At 37.5% G+C, this 14,656-nt stretch overlaps 1 protein-coding gene across 3 annotated transcripts in view; it reads left to right on the plus strand.

Moving 5' to 3' along the window:
- The window catches only part of cep290 (centrosomal protein 290), a 138,131-nt gene that overhangs the window by 42,555 nt on the left and 80,920 nt on the right, over nt 1-14,656 (plus strand). For all 3 annotated transcript variants that reach the window (XM_062546872.1, XM_062546874.1, XM_062546873.1), the window contains exons 10-15: nt 3,172-3,261; nt 6,753-6,875; nt 12,080-12,203; nt 12,294-12,466; nt 12,576-12,738; nt 12,897-12,997. In XM_062546872.1, the coding sequence (XP_062402856.1) occupies nt 3,172-3,261; nt 6,753-6,875; nt 12,080-12,203; nt 12,294-12,466; nt 12,576-12,738; nt 12,897-12,997 (774 nt within the window). The remainder of the gene's footprint in view (nt 1-3,171; nt 3,262-6,752; nt 6,876-12,079; nt 12,204-12,293; nt 12,467-12,575; nt 12,739-12,896; nt 12,998-14,656) is intronic.

A 14,656-nucleotide genomic window follows, 5' to 3' on the forward strand; every position in this document is an offset into this window, starting at 1 on the left:
TGGACAAAATGCACCATTGAGATCAATATGTTTTGTCCCCACCCCGGCAATTTCAGTGATTCAGTGATTTTAGTGGCACCTAGTGGTTACTCTATACAAAACACATCTCTCAATAGATCTCAATGGTGCATTTTGCCCTTGTTCAGGGTGGGAAATGAAAAAGGCCATCATAACAGTGTTAAACATTTCACAGTGTTCTCCCTCAGTATCTCATCTGTCTTATATTACATTTGTAGCCTTGTGTGACTTGATCCACTTGGCCATTTAAGCCCCTCAATTTAGTTGCCTTTTTAATTTTTGACAACTTTTGGACATATTTTAAGGGATCACTAAAGAGTAAAACTGGGATACAACATTTTATCCTATTTACAGGATGGCATTCTGATCCCTCAAACAGAAAAAAATGGGTTTACACCCCATATTGTCCTTCTAAGAGGTTCATACAAATCAAACCAACACCTCCTTCAGCCAAGACTATTTTTCATTTTTTCTAACTTCAGACATGTGCTGTGGGGATATTAAAATGGACAGGTTGGATCTACCACATTCACATGATCTACAAAGTGCCACACTATTGCAGAAAAAAAGAAATGTTGGATTTGCATTTCATCTTGTCCTTGGAAAAAGGCAATAAAAGTGGCATTTTTAGGAAAAAACGCCATTTTGGCCAACTTTGAAGGCTCATAGCCTCGAAATACGAAAACTAACATTCTCAATTTTTTGTCAACATGTTCTCTTACTCATGGACTATACAGCGCCCTCCACAATTATTGGCACCCCTGGTTAAGATGTGCTCTTTAGCTTCTAATAAATTCTTTTTTTTTCCAAATAATACAGGACCACAATGAAAAAAAGCGTAAAATCCAACCTTTAATACAAGTGCATTTATTTAGAAGGAAAAAAATCCCACATTAAGAAATAATTATTTTACATCAAATCATGTGTGCTACAATTATTGGCACCCCTGATGTTAATGCTTTGTACAACCCCCTTTTGCTAATAAAACAGCACCTAATCTTGTCTTATAATGTTTCACAAGATTAGAGAAAACAGAAAGACGGATCTTCGACCATTTCTCTTTGCACAAAATCTCCAAATCAGCCAACGACCTGGGTTCTCTCCTCTGCACTCTCCTCTTCAACTCACCCCACAGGTTTTCAATGGGGTTGAGGTCTGGGAACTGAGATGGCCATGGTAGGAGCTTGATACGGTGTCTGGTGAACCATTTCTGTGTAGACTTGGCCATATGTTTAGGGTCATTATCTTGCTGAAAGACCCAGTGACGATCCATCTTCAGCTTTCGGGCAGAGGCCACCAGATTTTGATTTAAAATGTCCTGGTATTTCAAAGCATGCATGATGCCATGCACCCTAACAAGGTTCCCAGGCCCTTTGGAAGAGAAACAGGCCCACAGCATCACCGATCCTCCCCCATACTTCACAGTGGGCATGAGGTGCTGTTCTGCATACTCATCTTTTTGTTACGCCAGACCCACTTAGAGTGTTTGTTGCCAAAAAGCTCTAACTTTGTCTCATCTGACCAAAGCACACGGTCCCAGTTGAAGGCCCAGTACCGCTCCAGACGTTTGTGCTTATGATTTTGAGTGAGAAAGGTTTTTTTCCCTGCATGCCTCCCAAACAACTTGTTGGCATGTAGATAGCGCCTGATGGTTGTTTTGGAGACTTTGTGACCCCAAGATGCAACCATTTGATGCAATTCTGTAACAGTGAGTTTTGGAGATTTTTTTTATTTCTCTTACCATCCTCCTCACTGTGCGTGGTGGCAAAATAAACTTGCGTCCTCTTCCAGGCTTGTTTACCACTGTTCCAGTTGTTTTAAACTTCTTAACGATTCCTCTGACCATAGATATGGGCAGGTGTGCGAGTGGCTATTTTCTTATAGCCATTGCCTTACTTGTGAAGGTCGACACACATCTGCCTTACTTGAACAGTGTGTTCCTTTGTCTTTCCCATGTTGAAGAGAAATGGCCTCTGTGTCACGTCATATTGATAGCCCAGGGAAACAGGATGTTAAGAATTACTAATTAAATGTTCCTACATACTCTGATTGACTTTGTAAACTACTGTAGAAATGACAGAAATGACAGAAATGCTTTAATTAAATTTATATCCTAGGAATTGTTAGGGGTGCCAATAATTGTGGAACAGGTGATTTTATGAAGAATAATTATTTCTTAATGTGGGATTTTTTTCCTTTTAAATAAATGCACTTGTATTAAAGGTTGGATTTTACGCTTTTTTTCATTGTGGTCCTATATTATTTGGAAAAAAAATGAATTTATTAGAAGCTAAAGAACACATCTTAACCAGGGGTGTCAATAATTGTGGAGGGCGCTGTATGTAGAGTTTTAAAACTGTGAGTGCTAGCCATTCATGACCATAACAGAACAAAAACAGTTTTTTTTTTTCATTGCTTTCAAAACAAATATGGGTTTGTTTCGATGAATAAGTCTCCAATGGTGGGAAGGACTGTAATTCCTTTATGATTTTGGACAACGACACAGGGTACTGCCCCAGTGTTCAAATTTTTAGAAAATAATATGGTAGCCTTAAGAGAGGAGAGGGGTTTAAAAAAAAGTGGTGCTCATTAAATACAGGAATTTTCAGCCTTTTTTAAGGACACGTCTAACCACATTTGAAGAGCCATATCTCAGAAACTAAACAAGATACCCAGCTAAAATTTTGGTTTTCTTCTAATGAGACATAGAGGAACATTTGGACCAAAAATCAGGAAAAACTGAGGACCATGGTGTCGGACCTGTTCCAACTGATATGGAATTGCCCACCTGTGATTTATTTCAGATATTTTCGGAGAGGGTCACTTTCCGGCACTGGGTGATTTGACACTGAATGACCTCAAAGGGTTACATAGGGGGTCAAATACTTCCTTCCCCTAGCATTTAAGGAAGACATTTATTTATGTTATATATGTACTCCAACTATGTAGGAGTTTGTGCAATGAGGCTATATGCATGAGGTTCATAAAAGGTTGTCCTATGTCATAGAGGAACATCTCTTGTAACGCTGTTTCAAGAGGGGAGGGGTACAAAATGGAAAAGGGATTACGCCTCACTGTGTTTGGCTTATACTGACCTCACTAAAGCATGTTGTTTATCATTCATTTATCTGAATTGCTCATTTGTTTTTGTAGGTGAGAGAGCTAATGGACCAAATCCAGAGGAGGGCTGAAGAAGACGACCCAGTCATGGCTGCAGTCAGTGCTAAAGTGGAGGAGTGGAAGGTGCTTTTTTCCATTTTGAGTACACACTGCCACAACGCATATTCATTCACTCATTCATTCATTCATTCATTCACTCATTCAACCGTTGTCATCTCGTGACAGTGACATTTTTCTGATGCTATCCTACAGTTGCTGAGAGACTAAAATAAGTTGAATGAGTCGTATCTAGAAAGAGATCACTGCAAATTTGGATATGACCGTCAACTCATTTGAATGTCACTCAGCAACCGTAGGATGACATCAGAAAAATGTACAGTGGTTTCTTAAAGGTAGGGTATAGAATTAGCTTTTTTGGCCATTTTTGCAAAATCACTTGAAATCCTATTCCTAACCCACTTACAGTCACTGAGAAGCACTGAAATGGAAATTAAACACGTCAATCATCTGCGGAACGGGCAGGGCTCGAAAAACTCCAGCCAATAGTATTCTAAACCCTATACCATCATTTCACAGCTCGTTCGTCAATCTAACGGTCTTACTTCTCCCCCTCCCCCCTGCATGCACGCGACCCTTACGTGCACATACTCAAAGCTGGTGACCGCGAGCCAGTGCTGAAACGAAACCAACTAGGCCTGCTGTTTATGCCTGCTGCATGACCCTATGTTTCCCTCTTGTTGTATGTGTCACTTCATTTCCATACAAACCAAGACAGCGGATACCTACAGAAACTCAATCACCCACGCAATATATAAGCTATGTAGCAAAAATTACATTTTATCGTGACTCAAAGAGTGTTGTAAACATGAAACCGAAACTTAACCGCTTGGAGCTACAGTGGAATAGGCGAACCAACGGGCCAGCACTAAACTCGGATATTTCAGGAGATAAACGCCCCGGTAAGAACCAACCCAGATTCTGTTCAAATAAACACACCTATGGCTACTGAAAAATGTAAGGTATTTATCAAATTGGTGTATTAAAATGCATCGTTGTTTTATAATTTCCAAATGAAAGGGCTGGTAGCCTAATTGGTGCTTTACCGTAATGTAGGCTATAAAATCATCTACCTTGTCTGATTTGTGGAACTATTACCTACAACCCTTTGGAGGTGAATAAAGAATGTAATTGGGGAAGTTGATGTGAGCGATTGTATGGAGACTAGTTCACTAGCTCATAGTGCTGTAGACACCAGGCTGGCATTTCATTTAGCCTGCTCGCTCTCGCGCATCTGAATTCTCGCTCGTGCATTTGTGCGTCCATGGAGGGAGGGACTGTTCAAAATCTGCCGGCCGTTTTGCGAATTCCATACCCAACCTTTAATAGTATGTATAATAATAATAATAATAATGATAATAACTAGAAAATGTAATTCCATGGAAGGAATTACCATTGCATGTTAATGTAAAAAGGTTGCTGTGTAAAACATTGTAGGCTATTAGTTAAAAAGACAACATACTGTATGACACAATAAGAATAGATGAATAATAACCCAATTACAATTCCACTGAAATTACTTGGAAACCCACATTTAAAAAGAGATGAATGAAAAAGCATTAAAATTGTGGATAGTATTTTGGAAAATAACTCTTCATTTATTAAAATAATAGACTGAAATAAAGTTGCCAACTTCAAACGAGTTGCAAGCGCTGACATTTTGTGTAGTAGGCCTACTGAAGTTCACCTACAGTGAAACGACTGGTAGAATAGCTAAGCTTACATATTATCTACACTTTAATGCAGGTAAAAAGTACTAACAGCTTAGACCATATTGGAATACGGAATACAATCTCAAACAACGTCAATCAACATGATGCTATGCAGGAACAGGTAGGCTGAGGAAATGATATAGCAAATATAACGTTAGCTAGCTTGGTAACAAAAAACATGATGGCAATGATGAGAATGATAACAATGTAGTTTGTACTGTACAAACGACGGTGAGAAGAAGGCTTAAATCTAAATGGTACAACTGGCATGTCTATCAGGTTGGACGCCGAGTTACGACTGGCGTGGCTAGAAGCTAACGTTAAATTTGATTGTCGTTAGCTAAATATGTGCTTACGTTAGGGTTTGATTGTCTAACTATTGAAAACGTCACCTAGAGCTAACCGGTTACTGTAAGGAAGCAAGATAGGAGTGGGCTACTGCAGGAGACAAGACGAAGACGATAACGTTCCGTGGCGTGTTATCAACGTTAGATTGCTTCTTCTAGTCACTAGTGTTTACAGCCAGAGAGGGTTAAAGCAGAGCAGATGGCTAATGAAGGATTCTTTGCAACAGCTGTAGCTTAATGAGCACTACGAAACAATCCATTTCTGCCGCCAAAGCGTCTCAACGTTAAGTCTATGGGATTTTTGAACTCTTTTATCGTAAATATCTCAAAAAGTATAAAGTTCACAAATATGAAAAATAATAGAACAAATCTCCGTTTCAAGACCTTTGTAGGAGTGCTTGAATGACGTCAAACGGTTCAGTGGTTTTAGAGCCTTTGATCGTTGATTTTGGTCGGAAGCAGAATAATTATTATAACGATAATAAGAAGAACAGGGATAACAGTACATTCCATTTACATGCAATGTAATAATAATAATAATTACATTGCATGTAAATGCAATGTACTGTTATCCCTGTTCTTCTTATCGTTATCTTTATTCTTCTTCTAGAACCACTGAACCGTTTGACGTCATTCAAGCACTCCTACAAAGGTCTTGAAACGGAGATTCTTGTCTTTGTCTTGTCTCCTGCAGTAGCCTAGCCCACTCCTATCTTGCTTTGTTACAGTAACCGGTTAGCTCTAGGCGACGTTGGGAACACCTAATAGTTAGACCATACTTAGACAATCAAACCCTAACGTAAGCACTATATTTAGCTAACGACAATCACATTTAACGTTAGCTTCTAGCCAGGCCAGTCTTAACTCAGCGTCCAACCTGATATGCCAGTTGTACCATTTAGGTTTAAGCCTTCTTCTCACAGTCGTTTGTAGCCTACAGTACAAGCTACATTGTTATCATTCTCATCATTGCCATCATGTTTGTTGTTAGCAAGCTAGCTAACGTTATATTTGCTATATCATTTCCTCAGCCTACCTGTTGCTGCCATAGACCTAAAGGTTGCTGCATAGCATCATTTGTTTCACTGTAGGTGAACTTCAGTAGGCCTACTAAACAAAGTGTCAAACTCGTTTGAAGTTGGCAACTTTATTTCAGTCTATTATTTTAATAAATGAAGAGTTATTTTCCAAAATACTATCCACAATTTTAATGCATTTTCATGAATCACTTTTTAAATGTGGGTCTCCAAGTATTTTCAATGGAACTGTAATTGGGTTATTGTTATTCATCTATTCTTATTGTGTCATACAGTATGTTGTCTTTTTAACTAATACAATGTTTTACACAGCAACCTTTTTACATTTACATGCAATGGTAATTCCTTCCATGGAATTACATTTTCTAGTAATAATAATTATTATTATTTTTTAATGTTTTCCTGAGCTGTATATTGCAGTTTTACATCAGAAGTTATTCCAGTTTTCTGTTTATCCACAGAGATTGTTATCTGAGAAGGATGACGAGGTCTTGGAATACCAACAGATGAACCGTGACCTAAGAGAGAAGCTTAAAGCAACACAAATGGATTCTGATAAGAACAACATATTAGCTCTCCAGCAGGTATGGCATCTCAGGGGCGGAGCTATGGGCGGGGCAGGCGGGGCAGCTGCCCCTGGGCCCGGGCCCTTACCGAGGGCTCACAGGGCCCTTTGCACTTCGTCGAAAACGCGAACTCAACATTTCCAACCCCGTCATTCTTCTCTCACCGAATGTGTTGTAGCGCACATCACTCATTATTACTTTATTTAGGTGGCTAGCCAGTTAATATATCTAGCATTTTAGATCTACTATTTTATCATGGTGGGAGTCATGACTCAAAAAATACCAGTGAAATCCCTAAAGCTGTCTTGTAATGTAATAGTTAGTCATGTTCTTTTAAGATGAGCTATGTTGTTATGGCTTGTATTTTTTTTTAAATCATGTTTGTGTAATTTTTTAACAACTGCAGTGCATGATGGGTATGATATCTGAAGACTTGTTGAACGTCATCATCAAAATTCAGTAGTGAACACGTAGGCTATATAATAGGCTTGGACTAGGCTAGGCTACGGAAAGTTGGTAATAGCCTACCTGGTTTAACTTGTTCTTATGCCAAGCATCAGCCCCGGATCATTCTCACACAATTAACGCAGAATGTATCGTTTTTATGAATGACAATTCCAATAATCGATCAAACGAGAAAGATCATTATACTTTGTGGGCTCTCTCCATGCTCGTGACTTCTACAAACTAAAGCATAATTTGGAACAAAATTATGAGCATGCAGTAGGCTAGAGACAGAGAGGCAGGTTCCAGCTTCACTCTTCCGCTGTCAGACCGCATAGGTGTCATTATCTGCCCAGCTAACGACGGAAATTCGAAATAAGATGTGAACAGCAAGTGGCCGCTTCACGTGATGTCCGTTACCGTCCGAAATTCGGCAAGGAATTATCGCAAAATGTGCAGAACATTTTAAAACAGCTATTAGGCAGGTTCCACCTAGCTTGTCATTGTTGACATCTTCTGCCATAAGAATCGTTTTAAGAAAGGTGGCTAATGATGATGGCAGCAAAAACGAGGGGCTAAAGGAGGTTGCAGATCAGGTTTCCAGTGATTCACCATTTGTAAGCTCAGGTTGGTAAGAAGACTATTTTACATTGGCTGCACTCACTGTGAGTAACTTAGCCAATTTATTTATTAGTTAGCCTAATATTACCATCTGAAGAATGGAGTCACAAATTAGACTATTCTTGTGAATGCATTCCACTCAGATAGCTAAGTGGCTACCAGGTTCAAAATGCACGTTTACTTGCAAACAGAAATATAAGCTTGGGGCCATAGACTGTAAATTCTAAACTCCATTTACAAAGCAACAAATGAAGGCTGCTTGTAATACTCTAATACAAGTATTGTGATATCAATATGGTGCAATTAAACGAGCTACAGGTGGTAGAGCCTTCAGCCTTGAGCATGACCTGCAAAACGGCATTATGAGAACCGTTCAGACTCTTCTTAAAGTGACTGCACCATTTATCAACATCAATATCACAATTGATCAAAATATCAAATAATACGTAAGCAATTTGCATTACTTTAGTTGCTTGTGTCACATGCGCAGACACCAAACTTGGTAGGTAGATTTCTACCCCTGCAGGAATCTCACAAAATGATAATGACCTCACCACAACTTCAGGGGGCGCTTAAATGTGCACATTTTGTTTTGGTTCATATCTCAGGCTCTGTATGTTTTTTTTATTATTATTATTTCTATTTTCCTGTGAAAATGATGTCTTTATAGATGTAACAGAGTTGTCAAAACTCATCACTAAGGATTTGTAGGGGGTCGTCATATGACGTCTTTATGGGGAAAATAGTTTTAAAGTAGCCTCCATATGGATCAGTTCTATTCTGCATTTTATTCATGTTTTTATGTTTTAGCAGGGTCTATAGAGTTAGTGTGTGTCTGGCAGTGTGGGGGCGTGGCATCACAATGGTGGCTTCACATCGTCCTTCGGCCCAATCCTAGTGCATACAATCATTACAATATACTGGACTTTGAAAGCATCAATAGAAGGTGCTACAACTGCCACATGTCAATATCGCTTACCATTTAAAATTGTTTACAAATCCCTTAACATATTAATGACATTTAATACTGTTATACTTGGCCTCATTTGAAAGCATTTCCTATACAGGTAATGCCAATTTGTGACTCCTGCGAATGGCCACCAACACCAAATTGAACCTTAGCAGTCAAAATGACACTCATGACACACATAAGCTATAAGAAACAAATCAAAGTCAAAAGGGACACTGCAGTTATCACATTTCAAGTTTTAGCTTAGATCTCAAGAACTGCATGGATTACAGCAAAACATATTATGTCCTCTGATTTGATATTATTGAACAATACTCCTATGACTGCTACATTTTAGTATTTCATAATTGCTTCTAAATTCACCATTGGTTGAGACTGCTGTTGTGTGGCTGCTTCACTGCTTGGACCCTGTTAATCGCCACTTGCAACTATACAAGTTTTGCTTGCGTGTTTGTTTATGTAGCTATGTATGTACATGGATATTTATTGATTGGCTTATTTATATATTTCTATTCTAGCTATTTTTACCTCTGGGTCATTCCACTTCAATTCAACGGATTTTAGAGAAAATTTCTGCTTGACCATCTCAGATTTGCTTCAAACTTTTACCATCTAAAGAGTAACCATTTAAACTAAGTTAGCCAAAATATTAGATTGGTGTACCTAATACATCCAGAGAAAAACATTTTTGAACATGGTACCCCCCTTCTGATTTTTGGCACATTGGCGCCCTCATCTAAATATGCAGCAAAGTTCAGATGTCATTATCTCAAAAGGTTTTCAAGCTAAAGACTTCACATTTTCTGTGAATAATGATTGCTACGTATAGATTCAGAGTTTGCAGATTTGTTTCACATCCCAACATTGGGTGCCCCATTACACAATTTATAAACAAAATGTTTGGCAAATGGTTATGTCTCTCTACAGAAGTGTTTAAGCTGTTTTTTAAAAAGTAACTAAGAGGTGTCTCTATTGCTTTTTTGTTGGAAGTATTGTAACACAAAACTGAAAAATAATCAATTTGGATGATATTGTATCTCCCCATTACAGAGGTATGACAAAATTTAAATAACTGCAGCCATAATATCATCTTGAAATTTAACAGTCTGAAAGCCCATTTCATACTCTTTCTGGAGATGTGTTCAATTCATTGGTATAGAACTGGTCATACCTCTGTAATGGGGAGATACAATATCATCCAAATTGATTATTTTTCAGTTTTGTGTTACAATACTTCCAACAAAAAGACAGCTCAAAGACAGCTTAAACACTTTTGTAGAGAGACATAACCACTTGCCAAACATTTTGTTTATAAATTGTGTAATGGTGCACCCAATGTGGGGGTTTGAAAAAAAAATTCTTCTGATTTTGAATTTGAATTTGAAGTCTTCAGCTTGAAAACTTTTTGAGATAATGACATCTGAACTTTGCTGCAGATTTAGATGAGGGCGCCAATGTGCCAAAAATCAGAAGGGGGGGTACCATGTTCAAAAATGTTTTTCTCTGGATGTATTAGGTATACCAAGCTAATATTTTGGCTAAGTTAGTTTAAATGGTTACTCTTTATGTGGTAAAATTTTGAAGGAAATCTGAGATGGTCAAGCAGAAGGCATTTGTTGAATTGAGGTGGAATGACCCCTCTGTCTAAACACATTTCATTTCCAGCTGTCAAGGCTCTTCTCTATCTAGCTGAAATTATATCGGTGAAATATATTCCAGCTTTGTTGTTGGCAGTGTTCAATGCTTCCACTCCAAATGGAGTACTAAACATCTCATGACTGCTGTCCCTCTGATCTTTTCTTTTTGTCTGTCTTTAATTTCCATCCTTACTTTGCTGCTTCAGCTTATTTATGAGCTGTGTGCTGTGAGTATTTGATAGTTCATATATTTGATGAAAGCTTTAAAAAAAATGTCAGTTAATTTGTCAGTTGATAGCATATACTGTCTATACATATATAGTTAAGAACCAAATTATTCATACCTCTGGGAAATATTGATTTAATGTTGATTTTCTCTTGACCAATATTTGTTCTGACTGAAAATGACTCGGTCACATGGTTCAAAGAAAATGTGGTAAAAACATGGAAGAAGCATACCCATCTTTTTTTCTTTTTTTTTGGCACGTCCAACATTATTCATTCCCTTTTTAAATAGTCATTAAATAAACATCTTTATTTGCATTCACAGCTCTCAAAATGGTTCTTACAATATCTACCAAGCCTCTCCATATCTCCACAGTGATTCTAGACTGCACCTTTGTAACAGCAATCTGGGTTTTGAGCCAGGAACGATTCTTTGCCATCTTTGTTTTTTTACAGTCGCACCTGATACCTCAGTGTTCCCAATACAATCATCCCATCCCATTTTGTTCACAAAAGTTACCAAATAGCCTATAGTGTTTTTTTTCCCACAAAGGACCAGGAGAAAGAAAATAATTGTACAATAATTGAGTGAAAAATAATTGTATGTGATTGAATCACCTTCACAACTATAAAAGCAGCAGCTGATGCAGGGTCGTTGGCCGAGAGGCTGTTTTTTAGCTTCTCACTGTAGCACCTTTCGGCTACCCTGATCTCCTTTGTCAACTTGTTCCTGGCCTGCTTATATAGGTCCCCGCCCCCACTCCTGTAGGCCTCCTCTTTGGCTTGGCATAGCTTCCTAAGACTAGAAGTGAACCAAGGTTTGCTGTTATTGTACCTGCAGGAGGTCTTGGTTTGCACACAGATGTCCTCATAAAAACTGATGGTAGATGAAGGATGGTACAGTATCATTGAGGTCATTGAGGCCTGTAAACACTTCAAAAACGCTCCAGTTGGTGCAGTCAAAGCAAGCCTGCAGCTCCAGCTTTGATTCCCTTGTTTGAGAGCTGTGATGGCAAATAATGATGTTTCTATTGATTAGTTAAAAGGGTATGAATAATTTTGGACAGGCCATTGTTGACAAATGTTAAAAGATGAAAATGCTTCATTTTCTGATTCCATGTTTCTGCCACATTGTCTTGCAACCTTTTTGCATGTGACAATGTCATTTTCAGTCTGAACAAACATATTGATTAAGAGAAAATCATCAATAAATCAGTATTTTCCAGGGTCATGGATAATGTTACCCTCAACTGTAAATATCTATTTAATTTATTTTGATTCCCATTTTTGCCAAGTCCAAAACAATCATAATGTGGTGTATTTAGGCGGTTCAAGAAAGAGACAATCAAATCAAGATGCTTAGTGATCAAGTGGAACAATACACAAATGAAATGGAAAAAAACACAAAGTTAATTGAAGAAATGAAGAAGCCCTTAAGGAAAGAGAAAGGTAAACATAAAAGATGATTCCCTACATACCATGCAATATTTGGTTTACTTGTCTATTTTTGAAATTCACAAGATGCAAAAATTCTTCTAGGTCCTCTAACAACTGTGCACCTGCGGAAGATAGAGGAACTACAGGCAAAGCTCCTTGTGGCTGAGAGGAAGGCATTTGAGGCTGAGGAACTAGCAGAATTAGCCGAGAAAGATGCTCGACTCAAGGACAAGGACCTCAGCGACACTCTTACTCGCATAAGAGTCTATGAGTCTGTAAGTTATGGAAATTCATGAAGTGAATCTTCAGTGTCATAGAATGAAATACAAAGTAAGTCTTGTCTAAAAATGTCTTGTTTTCATTTGTTTACTTGCTTAATTGAAGGGCACAGATGGCTTAGAAGCTGCCATTGCTGAAATCAAGCAGTTGAAAGACCAGATAAGAATAAGAGATGATGAGACGGAAGCAATGACCAAGGAAATCAACAAATTAGAAATGGAAATGAATGATCTATTGGACCAGAATGAGGCCTTGAGAGAGAGACTTGGTCAGTTCAAAGTATTTGGCACATCACGCTGGGTTTGATTTAAGGAGCAGTAATTTGTGTTTTAGATTCCAGTGTGTAGAAGAATTACAGAATGTGTGTGTACAAAGAAATTGTAATGTCCTTTTATTTTTTATTATTATTATTATTATTTTTTAAAGGTCTAAACCCAGAGGGAGAAGTGGATTTGACTGAATTTCGAAGGTCTAAGGCTTTAAAACAAAGGCAGTATAAAGCAGAAAATCAAGTATTGATGAGAGAGGTAATGCTAGTTCCATAATTTGTTGGGTTTTTTGGTAACACTTTATAATAACTACACACATTTCATCATCTATAAAGCATTTGTTAACTTTTAGTTAAGGGTTTGTTCATCATTAGTAATTCATTGTTCATGCATAATTTATCATCAGTTAAGCATTTGTTCACAAAGTTATGATTGGTTTGTTCATAGTGAATAAGCCTATTTCTAAATTATGTATAAATTGTTGCTAATACTTAACATATCATGCAATAACATTTTGCTAATTAAGTACTATTATCATTATTTAAGGTGAGACACGGCAGTTGAAAACATTGTTTTTGTGACCTCCGGTCAAATTCGAGATTTTGTGCTAGTTTGCTACCTTAGCATGTATTCTACCACCCTACTACAACAACAAAGTTCGATTTGCACATTCAGGTGTTTATTTCACAAACTTTTGTGTGCTCGCGCCTATGTATTTCTCCACATTTTCTCAAAGGTTCCCATTCTAAAGTGTCATGTACTCCCGCGACCGTGATCCAAATCATATCGTGTGTGATACCGTTGGAAAGCCTGTTTTTCCTGCATGACGCTATGCAATCCAAATATGGACATTTCCTTTGTATTAGCAACCAATCGCGAAAGTTCAAAGACAAGTCTAAGCTGAGAACAAATCTCTTTGGCTGTGTTTCAAGGCTGTTTTCTCAAAACAAGTTATTTGTGGTTTTGAGTCATTTTCCGGTAGATACTTCTCACCCTCTGTAGCACCAAACTTTCCAGTTATACACTTAACAGTATTCTGAAGACATTTACAGAGGGATTTGTTAATACATAATTCCTGGCCTGATTTATGTGACATGTTAATCAAAAAAGCATGGCAAAAATCGTTTTTTTTTTAAGGCTATGGACAGTATATTTGGATTTCCTAGGCAATGAAAGCAGATATCCTGAAATCCCTCTGTAATTTTATTGTTATCTTGTTTGTAAACAAAATGAAAGAATAATTTTGCACCTGGCTTTATCATATGCTCAGATCTATCTACCGGAAATATATGCAAAATCATGCATATTTAATGAGATAATGCCTAATTTGCATAATTAAACATAGGGTGAACATGGGACACTTTTGGAAAATCCAACTTCTCAGCCCTATATCGCAAACACTCTAATATATTTTATATCAATATAAGTTATTTTTGGAAAGCTTAGGTTGTCCTTTACATGATCAAATCATTATAATTAAGTAATCATTGACACAGACAGAATTAAACTCCTTCAAAGCTCAACTGACACACCCCCAAATTTTTGGGGGGTACATTGGTAAAGTGGGACAGGGCCCAAAAAAGTGCTATTTTGCATAGTAAACCTTTATTTAACTTAATATTTTGCTCCTATTTTATGATTTAAACCATTTTAATTTAGTTTTCATTTGAATGTACATATTTTCATTACCAAATAGCATGCTAGCTCTCATTACTAGCTAGCTCACTAACATACATGATTGTATGATCTATAAAATGAATAACACTAAATAATGGTACTAAATACTAATAATAAATCATAATAAATAAAACACATGTTAATGTTTCCATTTTTATTCCCATGAAAAAAATGGTTCCCATTGGATATTACACTGTCCCACTTTGACAATATAGGTGTGTCCCACTTTACCAATACATA

This window comes from Sardina pilchardus, chromosome 10, assembly GCF_963854185.1.
Source record: "Sardina pilchardus chromosome 10, fSarPil1.1, whole genome shotgun sequence".
In the NCBI taxonomy this organism is placed as follows: Eukaryota; Metazoa; Chordata; class Actinopteri; order Clupeiformes; family Clupeidae; genus Sardina; species Sardina pilchardus.